This window comes from Hydra vulgaris, chromosome 14 (assembly GCF_038396675.1).
Source record: "Hydra vulgaris chromosome 14, alternate assembly HydraT2T_AEP".
Classification (NCBI taxonomy): domain Eukaryota; kingdom Metazoa; phylum Cnidaria; class Hydrozoa; order Anthoathecata; family Hydridae; genus Hydra; species Hydra vulgaris.
In genome coordinates, this window is record NC_088933.1 from 42,662,697 (window position 1) to 42,675,942 (window position 13,246).

General features: G+C 31.7%; 3 protein-coding genes across 3 annotated transcripts; 1 reads left to right on the forward strand and 2 right to left on the reverse strand.

Annotated features, from left to right (window-relative positions):
* The first annotated feature begins 1,446 nt into the window (after positions 1-1,446).
* On the forward strand, positions 1,447-2,969 carry LOC136091143 (zinc finger MYM-type protein 1-like). Its single transcript, XM_065818126.1, has 2 exons — positions 1,447-2,075; positions 2,171-2,969. The coding sequence occupies exons 1-2, from the start codon at positions 1,447-1,449 to the stop codon at positions 2,967-2,969; spliced, it is 1,428 nt and encodes a 475-aa protein (XP_065674198.1).
* A 5,615-nt stretch (positions 2,970-8,584) lies between these two features.
* Positions 8,585-9,061, reverse strand: LOC136091144 (zinc finger MYM-type protein 5-like). The gene has a single exon (XM_065818127.1). It carries the CDS (start codon positions 9,059-9,061, stop codon positions 8,585-8,587), a length of 477 nt encoding a protein of 158 aa, XP_065674199.1.
* A 15-nt stretch (positions 9,062-9,076) lies between these two features.
* Positions 9,077-11,874, reverse strand: LOC136091145 (uncharacterized). Its single transcript, XM_065818128.1, has 2 exons — positions 11,343-11,874; positions 9,077-9,180 (listed from the first exon to the last, which is right to left on the reverse strand). Exons 1-2 carry the CDS (start codon positions 11,872-11,874, stop codon positions 9,077-9,079), a joined length of 636 nt encoding a protein of 211 aa, XP_065674200.1.
* Positions 11,875-13,246: the final 1,372 nt, after the last annotated feature.

A 13,246-nucleotide genomic window follows, 5' to 3' on the forward strand; every position in this document is an offset into this window, starting at 1 on the left:
ATACAGAGTGACTTTCATTTTGACTTTCACTATCATACATTATTATCTATATATATATGTATGATTTTTTATCATATATATAAAAAACAATATGTTTAATCATTATTATATCATACATCCATTTTACATATTCTAATTAATACTATTTTATTTTATAAATTAGTTCTTGCTATAACATAGAAAACGTATATACACTATACATGTAGAATTTCAGTTCTGTGACCTAAGGGTATAAGAAGCAGATCATTAATAAGTCAAACAATCAATCCCAGCGAGTAATTTGCATGAAGTTTATTTCGAATGTTAAAATCTATATTATATATAGGTTTTGTATGTTCTTATTATGCAGTTCACAAGAAATCAATTTTTAAAATTTTACATCATTTTATGATATGACTTTATAAATCAATTATTTTTAAATCGAATAATCATGCTATTGAATACATAAAAATACGTTTTTAAAGATCACTTTTACGTTTTACTTTTAGATTAATGTCGATACGTTAAGGTGGTTGGGAGCGAGCAAAGGAGTTAGTGAAGAAAATGCATGATGAAGATAAACTGTTAAAGAAAATACCCAAAATCAATTCATTTTTCACTGCCACAAACAAGGTTGATGCTACTGATAATTTTACTCTCAATTCCCCACCATCCTCATCAACATCTCAGGTAGGTATTGATCACATGGAAGAGGCTGCAAAAATTGCATTTGAACTTGGACATACTGAAGAATTTGAAGACAGAGCTGATACTGGTTCAGGAACCATTCCCATTGATGTTGGTAGTTTTGGTGACATAACAGATCATGTGCGTAACATGTGCATCAGCCCTGGAACAATCCATTTTCAAAACTTGGCAGACAGTTATCCAGAAACAAAGCGGGAATACAGTGGAGTGAATTGCTTCCTAAATTCTAGTGTCTTCAAACGGGTTTTTCCAAATGGTGATATCGTTGATCGTGACTAGCTTGTTTATTCTCCAGCCAAGACATGTGTCTTCTGCTTTCCCTGCATTCTGTTTCCATCTGACCGGTCACAGTTGTCTGGCTCAGGATTTAAAGATTGGAAGAATATGACACAATACTTAAAATCCCATAAAATCAGTGCAAAGCACATACAATCAGTTCTCACTTTATGTTAAAGAAGTGTTGCTGCTGGGAGAGTTGACGAGCAATTGCACAACAATATGTTGGAGCAGCGCAATTACTGGAGAAATGTCCTGTCACGCTGTGTTGCAACTATTAATTTTTTTTGTGAGAGAGTTTTTCCTCTTTGAGGTAGCAATGAAGTTGTTGGCTCCAGAGAAAATGGGAATTATTTGGGCATCTTGGAGCTGATTGGTCAATTTGATCCATTTTTGTCCCAGCGCATCTGTACTCATGGCAATCGCGGACGTAGTCACACATCATATTTATCAAAAACAATCTGTGAAGAATTAATTGCAATAATGGGTGAACAAGTTATGGGTTTCATAAAGGACGAGATTTCAAAGTCACGGTATTTTTTAGTTTCAGTAGATTCCACTCTTGGTATTACCCATTGTGACCAGCTGACCATCATTCTTTGTTATATTAATATGGTGGATTACCAGCCTGTGGAGCGTTTTTTGACATTTATCAATATATCAAGTCAAACTGGGCAGAATCTTGCTGACACACTGGCTCAGTACTTTTCAGATCAAGACATCGACTACAAAAATTGCCGTGGTCAGACATATGATAATGCCAGCAATATGTCTGGTAAATATATTGGGATGCAACAAATCCTGAAAAACAAAAACAGTTTAGTGGACTACATTCCTTGTGCTGCCCACTCGTTGAACCTAGTTAGCCAGTCAGCTGTGGATTGTTGCGTTGAAGCAGTTTCATTTTTTAACATATTGAATCACCAGTATACTTTCTTTGTAACATCAACACATCGTTGGGATGTCATGATGACCCATGGTAAAAACCAACCAGAATGCTTTGTTCCAAAATACCCATCAAATACCCGGTGGTCTGCTCAATCTGATGCTGCAAAAGCAGTGTTCAAGGGGTACCACCAATTACAAAGTGCTCTTCAGGCAATAGTATCCATGTATTTGGCTTATTGGCCAAATACATGGATACTATTGAAGTTGCCCTATTGTGTGAACTTTGGAATGACATTCTGCAGAGGTTCAACATTAATAGCAAGTTATTGCAAAGTTCTACAATCAAATTAACTCCAGCTTTTGGTCTGCTGAAGACCTTGCATATATTTTTGGATGAATGCCGAGAGAAGTTTGATGATTATAATCAGAAGGCAGGTGATTGCTGTGGCAACAGCACATATAAATCTGAAAGTCGAAGACAACCAAAGAGTAAGAGACAAATCAATGATGGAGATACCGCAGATGATATGGAAGGGATGCCAAGCCAGCAAAACTTCAAGGTCAATACCTTTTATGTCATCATCGATCAGCTGAAAAATGCATTAAAGAAACGCACTAAAGCCTACTCAATTGTGCTGCAGAGATTTGGAGTTCTGACTGAGTATGACTCCATGACCGATGAAGATATTGACATTGCTGTTAAAGGAATGGTTACTGTGTACTCGAAAGACCTTTGTTCTGATTTTCCAACAGAATTTCGACAATTTATGTGCTGGTATAAAGAAGAGAGAAACTATGAAGAAGGATCAAGTGCACAGAATCAAGTTGACTCAAGTGCTCAGAAGATGTTTAAAATGCTGCACAATTCTGATGTATATCAAGCATTTCCAAATACTGAAATAGCAATCCGGATCTACTTATGTCTGATGTCAACCAATTGTTCAGGAGAACGTTCGTTTTTTCAATTGAAAAGAATTAAAGATGCAAAACGATCAACAATGGCTCAACGGCGTCTTTCTGTACTTTCACTTCTGTGCATTGAAAGTGATTTGCTCAACAAGGTCAACTTCAAAGAACTAATTGACAAATTTGCAGTTATAAAAGCGCGAAAATTTTAAATTATGTAGTTTTTGCCTAATAAATATTCTTTTTTAAATTTTACTTTTCTTCTTTTTGTGGGAAAGTCTGTATTATCTGTATTTTCAGGCCACTTATTAAAATGTGCCTTAGGGCCAACAAAGCCTTAATCCGGCACTGAATGAATGTCGTAATTTGATTATAGACAATATATCTAACACAATATAAGACAGAGTTGCAGTCAACCATCTTACTATAAGCAAAGTTTGTGCAACCTGGGGTAAGAATTTGAATGAGCTGAACTGCCATTTGCACCCTAACTCTAACCCTAAACAATTGCAGTTTCATGTCGCTCAGCGTTACAGTCTCTTGAGAGTGAGATTTGGAATTGCCAATTATTTGGAAATGAGAGTATGGCAGTTAAAACTATTTTAGCCATGAACAAAATGTGGTTTATAGACGTTAACGGTGATCCAAAGGGATTTGGAAATTTTTTAGATGAAAACGATCCACTACAAAGCATTATTCCTAGATATCGTGGAAATAGGCTTCATATTCTTTTTCATACTTGTTTCATTTTTATGTGAGTTTTTACAGTGAGTTAAAACGTTTCCTCAGTGTTGGAACAGTATAATGTAAAAGTTTGCAAGCGATTCTCAGAGAAGCATTTTGTAATAAAACTGCCATAAAAGAAATGTGTGTGCTTGCATTGTTTGGAAAACTCCTTACTGGCCCTAGGATGAAAATGTTTGAGGATGCAACTTTTGATAATGTTTCTGGTATTCAGGTAGTTCAAAAAGTTTTGCTAATAATTACAAATTGTAAATCAAATCCAGCTGCACTGTTGCGCAGAAGAACAGATTTTTTAGGAGTACTATTGCCCCTTACATTTTAAAATCAATATATGCTTCATTGCTAACCACTAACACTTGTATAAGCTTCATTGATAACCAGCCTAAAAAATTAACTTCTGCTTGTCTTGATGCTGTGCAAGTTGTCTTGAAGCGACAATATAAAAAGGTATTTCTGACTTTCTATTACAGAGACACTAAAGGAGGAGACTGCGAGTGCAAGGCTTCACAACATTAATAGTGAATAGATAGTCGGTATGTTTAGTGATGCCAAAGGAAGATGTCCTAATGCCACAATTTGCTACATATCTTACAAATTAAGATGTAAAAAGAATAAGACTGTATATTATTTTAGACAGTCTAGACCAACTGTCTAGAGAAAAAAGTTGTTAAGTGGTCCATTCAGGTTGCACGAAATAAAATAAAGAGAAATTGACTGCAACATGTTGAAATCAGAGCTCAGATTTTTAGGAGAGAGATTTCAAAACGTCAAAAAATGGATGAAAAGGGAAAAAGACAGTTAGAGAGAGACCTGTCCAAACTAACTTTTATTGAAATAAAGAATGCATTTAGGCACTTGTCAACCAAGCAATTTAATGATTTGGAAGATGTTATGTTTGACAGAATTATTGGTAGGAAGCTCTGCCATCAATGGTGCCATGCGGACACATCCAAATCTGTGATGTATGATGGCAGAGTAGAAAAATCAAGTAAAAGACAAAAAGATATAATTTATAGTACTTCCTACTGAAAAGATGAAGAAACTGAAGTTGTTGATTATCCTATGAAAAAGTTCCAGCTTGCTGCAGATGTCATTACAGGAGAGTTGATCTTTTCTTGATTAAATTTTTATGATTGTTACAAAATTTTGTTTTATCAAAATTTATTTTAATAGCCATTTTAATACACCATGTTTACAATGTTTATGCTTCATTTGATAGTGTTTATGCCTTAATAAATTATAGATATGGACATTTGCATCATATTGCTTCAGACTGCGTTAATTATTTTGTTTATAATATGGAATTTTGATAAGTATTTTTAAAATATTTTACATGCCATGGAATATTGACATAACTTGCTTATACTTTGCATAATAAATAGCTATTAGTGAGTATGATATAAGCCTTTAGGGTTATCTTATACATCTTTACTAGATTTATGAGATATAGCTTAAATAATGTTAAATATCTATATTAAATCAGTGAATGCCTAATATACATAATTGCTTGCAAGTATAATGGTGTTGCTAATGATACAAATCACACTAGTGCATTTTTTTATTTTAATTTTTTTTAGTTTGTAAGCATGGCTTGGCTTTCATTTGTTGGATGTAAGTTAGTTAATATAAGCAAGTGTTGACTTGCACTTTTTTTGATAGACGACTCTGGCTTACCTTCACGCGGTGTCTAAGGCCTATTGTATCAATTTAAACAAAATGATAAAAAAAAATCCAAAAAAATAACTTTTTTTGGATTTTTTTATCATTTTGTTTAAATTGATACAATAGGCCTTTGAATGTTACTTTTTTTTAAATTTGAAAATATTCATACCTTTTTGTTCTGGTAAATTTTTTATTTTTTATTTTTAGACCTAGCAAACATTGTTTAAGTGGATTTGCTGTGGATTTATATAGGCATTTTTTAGCAGTTAAATGGAGTTTTTCTCATCAGTTATTTAGTGGACCATTAGTTTCAGCTGCTTTAAATGGCAAGCCGATAATTATAAGACATGGTAATAGTGGCTTGTCATCGGCTAGCCATTTTTAGTGGCTTCCACTAATGGTCCACTAAGTAACCAATGAGCAAAACTAAAGTGGTCCACTCAAAGTGCCTATATAGTTCCAGTGAAGTTCCACTATCGAATGTTAAAGTATATTTTATTTCAACTTATTTATTTTTTTATTTTTTATATTTTGCAGTATAATATTCTTATTAAAACAACTTCAGAAGTGTTTTATGATATGATACAACATGCCTTTTCAAGTTACAAAATGACTGCACCCAACGGAGGGTTAAATCAATGCTTGTATAAAATCCATTTAAATAAAAAATTATTTAATTTTAATAAAGATTTTTTTTTAAACTGTCTTTATTCTTTGTTGGTATCCGAAATAAAACACAGCATGTATGCACATGAATACACAATGTAAACAACAATACTTTTGTCTTTATCTAAGTAGCTATCTATATTCAATGCTAGTGTTGCCCAAGTGTTAATGTTAAAAAAAATGTATTAGTGAAATATTTGTTATGAAAAAATTTGTATTTAGATTAGAATAAAAATGAATGAAAAAATAACATACCAATTATCATTATCACTTAGATTTTGTTTCGTCATTTTGTTATTTACACGATTATTTAGATTATGTAATTATTGAGTATTGTTAATTTAGTCAATCTTATTGTTTACTATTGTTTGTTTAACTTGTCAATGTTTCTCCCTTAGGTAATTTGATTTCACTATAACCTTAATTTATTTGTTAATTTAATTTAAATATAAAATTCTTTTTAAGGCCTCTACTATAATAATTATACCGATGCAGAGTTCCAGAAAGTTAAATTTTTATTTTAATTATGGTTTAATTACCTTTGATTTTATTGATATGCTTATATAAGAATTTATATAGAAATACTAAAGAATATATCAGTTTATCTACACATTTGTTTATATTTAGACCAAAAGACACTGGAAGAACTGCGTAGGGATAATAAATTAAGTTAAATTTATAATTCAACGACTATCTAAGAATGAATTTCATAACTGTGAATTCCTCCATAAGTGTGAAATATAATTTTGTAAGTGCGGCCTGGCATGTGAGCAGGGCCGTACCGAGCCAATTTTGCGCTTCGGGCAAGAAAAGAAAATTGCGCCCCCTCTTCCCCTCCCTTCCCCCTCCCCCTCCTTAAAAAATAAAAAGAAGAAAATTAAACGAAAAAAATGATTTATTGATCACAAAATTTATCACATCAAGTTATAAGTAAAACTTGTCATTAAGGTTGCACAAACTTTAGATTAATGCCACTTTTCTGGCTTTTCTTGAGGCAAATTCACTAATGACATCATCAAAATCAATGTTGTTTGCCACTTCATTTTCAATTGAAATTATAGCCAAACTAGACAAACGTTCTTGGCCAATTGTTGACCTCATATAGTGTTTTATGAGCTTAAGTTTACTGAAACTTCTCTCACACGTAGCAACTGTGACTGGTATGGCGAGGAGATGCGAATAGCAATTGTTGTGTTGGGATAAGCATCGGTCAAAGAATATTTATGAATGAGCTGCAAAATGTCGATCGGGCTAGATTTTTCAAAGTTGTTCATTGTTGCGGCAGCTTGATATTTAAAGCTTGCCATTTCTGACTGGAAATCGGAAGAATCTAAATCTGCCTTGTCAATTTGAGATAAATTTGCAGCTTTTTTCTTGAGTTCATCCACTGAACTTTTAGAGAGTGAAGGCCCGCTGAGGTAGCCAAAATCAGAGGATACAGCAGACATCAGCCTCAAACCGCCACTCTATTTGTGTAATAATGCTGTCAAACACAAAGTTGCACTGAGATCTGAATTCTGTTTCTGCTGTGAGAAGGTGAAAGTCATCTTCAGCTTCATAAAGTGCTATTCGCTTCACTTTGCACTTCCTCTTAATTGGAAAGCCACCATCAATTCCGCTCTGGTTAGCTTTTTCTGTGGCATCTTTAATAATATTGTCCACCCCAACATCTCAAAAATTCTGAATGAAAGCCTTCAACCATTTCATTTTTTTACGGCAATGTCAATTGAAATGGTCTTTGACTGAAGCAGTTTGTTTTCCCGGTCAATTAGAGAAAGAATTTGACACCAGAAATCCAACAAACACAAAAAACTGAAATCAATATGAATGAGAAGTTCTTTTGCACTGCTAACTGTGACAGCATTTGTCATGGGATTGTGGATAATGGATTCCAAAACTTGAAGAACATCTTTGATTTGTCTGTGCAATGGTGTAATTGCTTCTTTTTTGGTAGACCGTCTTGTGTCACTATTTCCCTTTAATGAGATGGTCAACGTTTTCATCAGTTTTTCCCATCTTGACGTGAAGCTTGAAAAAAAGTTAAAGATGGCTTGAACCTTTCCAAAAAACGTAATCATGAGTGGGGAAATCTCAGCAGCATGAACATCAACAAGATTTAAAGTGTGAGCTGCGCATGGAACAAATCTTGCTGACTCATTAAGAGAATGGATGTGAGCTTGGACGCCATTGTATTTTCCAGACATATTGGCTCCATTGTCATAGCCTTGGCCCCGGCAATCGGAAATGCTTAGACCATCCTTCTCCAATTTTTCACTTATCTCTGTTGCAAGACCTTTTCCAGTTTTTTGGTGAGATTCAATGAAGTCCACAAAGCTTTCCTTAATTGTGCATGTTTCATTACTGATGCGGACATACCTGATGATCTGAGTCATCTGCTCTTTGTGAGAGGCATCTGGAGTGCAGTCAAACAGAACAGAGTAGTATTTAGCTTCTTTGATGTTTGACAAAATTTCTTTCCTGACTTTCTGCCCAAGTAACTCAATCAGCTCATTTTGAATTCAAGGAGAAAAGTAGGATGTTGTGGTTTTTTTTGCTTTAACGGACGCAATGTGTTCAGCCACTAAAGGATAATTATGGCTAATCAACTCAATTAAGCTCAGAAAAATGCCACTGTTTTGTTGACCGATGTTTTCTGTTGTTCCCCGAAGGGCAAGATTGTTCTTGGCACAGAAAAAAATTGCATCAACAATTTTAAGAAATAACTCCGCTTTTTCATCTCTCCACTAATAACTCTCTACAGATCAGAATTCAGGGTCTTTCCTTCCTTGAGGTTTTTTTCAAGAGTTTTCCAATCAGAATAGCATCTTTGGTGTTCATTGTTGTTTTCATGCTCAGGAATTCTTGGGTTTAGTTTTTTCCAGTCATAAAACCCTTTAGAAATTTCTGAGAAATTGTTGGTTTTTGTTGTTAAAAATAACAAACAGCAAAAACAAAATAAAGAATCTTTTTTATTGCTGTACTGCAGCCAAGTGCGAACAAATTTTTTACCATTGGGATGAATTTTTTCATACCATTTTGAGCTGAAGTGTCGCATTCTGTTGTCAAAATCACACAGCGTGTTTGGGAAAAATTCTCTTCTGTCTTGCTCTGGCCTATGCTCAATCAAAAAGCATCTTGTTTTGTCCGTTATTTTAGGCCATGTTGCTAAATCCCTATGTTGAAAATTTTCTTCCGAGGTCACTTCCGATTTCTGAATAAAGTTCATCCTCATTCATTTGCCTGAAAGCTAGGCATTTTCATCTTCCCTGGTTGGTTCTGAATCAGTTGTGCAAAATTCTTCTTGACTTTGGCTGATGAAAATCTCCTCTTCAATTAATTCCAAATGATGATCTGAACTCAATTAAAGTCAAATATAGGACCTGTTGAATTGTCATTAGTTTCAATACAAATATCCTCTGAAATAATTTGTTTCTCCACTGAGTTTGTTACCAACCACTTTTTGAAACAGTTTTGTAGTTTCTCGTCACTTTCCTGGCGCTGTTTTTTATTCTTTTTAAATTCAGCACCAGATAACATTTGGGTTCGACTCATAATAGAATTATAATGCTCAAAAGTTATCAAAGGTATACTAGTGTTAAAGGGCGCTTTTTTGTTCAGTATATGAGCTTTAATATTTAAGAGTTTGTGTCAAGAGGCGGAATTTTAATTAATTTTCTTATCAACAGCAGCGACGCCGTGAAAATTAGTTTCATAAGCTGATTATTGTTTTTTTAATTTATTAAATTTTTTTTTTTTTTTTTTTTTTTTTTAATTTTATTTTGCCGTATAATATTATTTACAATGAGAAAAATCGTTTACATATATAATAAATGGCCGGAGCAAGAAGAAGACATACTGTCTTATCACCGAGCCCCGTTAACATTGAAGCCGTCAGTTAAAATTACAATTTAAAAACTTTAAACATAAAAGTATATATATATATATATATATATATATATATATATATATATATATATATATATATATATATATATATATATATATATATATATATATTTCTACAAATATATTATAAAACTTATAATAAGATATTAAAATAGCATAAGTTTTCAATAACAACATATTTAAATGAAAAATAAAAGTCAGAAGATCCAAAAAAAAAAAAAATTATGACTTTTTCACCAAAAAAACAAACAAAAAAAGTAGATGAAAACCTATTCAGTTTATATATCTTTTTATTATTTTATAATCAAATTTTAAAATAAATATTTTAGATCGAAATTTTTTCCTAATAAGAAACGTTTACATACTATTTTGAATTGTTCAAAAGATATGTTTTGAAGAATGTTATTTTTAATAATTTTTTGAAAAAATTCATTCCATAGAAATGCTCCACGGTATTGAATTTGGAATGAACTGAGTTTGAAATAGAATCTTGGAACTACAAAATTATCATTTGAAAAATTTGTGGGGTACTTTTGAGAAATTTTAGTAAAGTAAGAGTGAAATATATTAGGCGACAAACCATGTTTAGATTTAAACATGAACAGCATAACTTGATATATATTAAGTTTATAAACATTGAGTGCATTAAGTTCCATTAAGAAAGGCTCTCCATGAGCAGTTCTCTTAACTCCAAAAATAATTTTGCATGCAATTTTTTGTTTACTATAAATTTTTTTAATCTTTCCGTAGTTGCTACTTCCCCATGCAATATTGCAATACGATAAATAACTATGGATAAATGAAAAATATATAATTTTTAAAGACTTGAAATTAAGAAATGGTTTAACTCTATATAGAACAGAGATATTTTTGGAAATTTTATTTTCAATAGATTTAATATGAGATTTCCATGATATATTTTCATACTATTCCCAGGAAGTTTACATTTGATTCTCTTTTAATAACTGAATTATTCATAAAGAGGTTGGGTAATTTTAGAGGGAGGTGATCACTCTTACTAGGTTTATGAAACAACCAAAAATTTAGTTTTCAGTACATTTAATGAAAGTTTATTACAAATAATTCAATCATTAACTTTTATTAGTTCTTCATTAAATATTTTAAAAAGATCTTTTATATTTTTATTTGAGTAAAAAAGATTAGAGTCGTCAGCAAACAAAATAAGATTTAAAGTCTTTGAAGCTAAATATAAATCGTTAATGTACAACAAGAATAAGAGTGGTCCTAGGATGGATCCCTGGGGAACACCACAAGTTATAACTTTGTTTCCTGTTTCATTTTCTTTATACACTATGTATTGTTTCCTGTTTGACAGGTAATTTTTAAACCAGAGTAGGTTATTGTTTAATACTCCATAGAGTTCTAGTTTTTCTATAAGTATGTCATGGTCAACTGTGTCAAATGCTTTTGACAGATCAATAAAAACTCCTAGTGTATAACAGTCATTATTGAACCCATCGGATATAAAATTTATCAAATCGATTACTGCATGATCCGTTGAATGTTTTTTTTTTTGAATCCAAATTGTTTATTATACAGTATTTTGTTTTTGGTTAAATATTTATTAAGCCTATCATACATAATACGTTCGAACAATTTTGAAAAGCATGGTAAGACAGAAATAGGTCTATAATTTGACATAATTGTGTTATCGCCAGTTTTAGGTGATATTTTAGCAATTTTTAATTTCTCTGGTACAATACCGGATTGTATTGAAAGGTTAAAAATATGAAACAAAGATGGTTCTATGATATCGAAGATTGCTTTAACTACGTTCACGCTAATTTGATCAACGCCAGCGGATTTATTATTTTTCAGTCTATTGTACGCATTACGCACCTCAGTTATATTTAAACTAACTTCTTTCATAGATATATTGGTTGGTTTTATATAGGATTTAAAATTTGTGGTGTTTTTTGGGATTTTACTTGCTAAATTTGGGCCAACTTCAAGGAAATAGTCGTTGAGCTTTTCAACGATGGTTTCTTTATTACTGATCATTTCCCCATCAATTATGAGTTTTTGTGGCAATTTATTGTTAGAACATCTTTTTTTACCGATTATCTGGTTAATCACATTCCAAGTTTTTTGAGTGTTTCCTTGTGTTTTTTTTAGCATCTTAGCATAATAAATTCTTTTAGAGTGTTTCTTTGTTTTTTCAAATAAACTTTTATAATTTTTGTAATTTATTTCATTTGTGAATGATTTATGTTTTAGATATTTTTCATAAAGTTTTTGTTTTCTCTTAGATGATTTAAGTAAACCTTTGGTCATCCAAGGGCTTAAAAGTGATTTTGAATTTATAACTATTTTTTTTAGTGGAAATGCCAAATCGTAATATTTACAAAACTGCGCCAAAAAAAGATCATACGCCCTATTTGCCTCTTGTGATTGAAATATAAGGTCCCAATCAATTTTTTCTGATAAGAGATTTCGAAAGTGCAACAGGGAGTTTTCATTGATCTGTCGCATTTGGATTGTAGATTTTAAAGCAGAATGATTATCAGTTATATTGGGAAATGATTCAGGGGCGGATCTAGGGGGTATCCTGTGTTGCCCAGGATTCACCCATAATATTCTAAGAAGTTATAAAAAATTCCGTTTCATAATATAAAAAATACTAAACTTAAATTTATAGTATACTTATATGCATATATGAGTTCTTTAAAAAAATAAATATTGCTTTATAGAAAAACATACACGGCTTTAACAATGTTTCAAAGACTTCGTTCTCCTCCGTGATGTTCAAAACGCCGCTATTAATCAGGATTCTTTTTTTAAAGTGAACGGAACCGAAAGAACCCTTTTTATCAATCGTTATTGCAATGTATTTATTTTGGTTGCCGTAATTAAGGCCAAAAAAATCCCTATTGTTTCAGGATTCATTTGACCCGAATTTTCGGTAGACAACAAAAAAAAATTGCAGGAACGTTTGATCAAAAGGGTTCTCTCGGTTCCGTTTATATGTAAAAATGAATCCTTAATTATTCCAATAACGCCTTAATTATTCGTAAAAACTTTATACGAATAATTATAGCTTTAAAATAAAAGTATATAAATATTTAATTGAAGTTTTATCAAAAATTAGTTTAAAGTAATTTTTAATACAAATTTTATTTTTGTTTGCAATTATGGATTTGTTGTTATCCAATGCCATTAAAGCCAAGCATTTGCCTAATATTACGACTTGCAAAGTAAAGCTTCGTAATAATCTCAAAGATTTAAATTCAAAGTTTCCTGTTGTAAACAAAGATCTTCTTTCTTTAAGAAATTCTGAAATGGAAGCTTTTATTCCCATGCTAAAAGAAAATGAAGACTATATTGTTTTAAAGTATGAGTTTAAACGCGTTTTTTATGTTTTATTTTGTTTATAAAACAATAATTCTTAACAAATAACCTTTAGTTAAATATGTTTTTTTTTAGTTATATTTAGTTTATATATGATATGACTTTACAGGTCAATGGAAAATGGTAACTGTCTTTACAACTC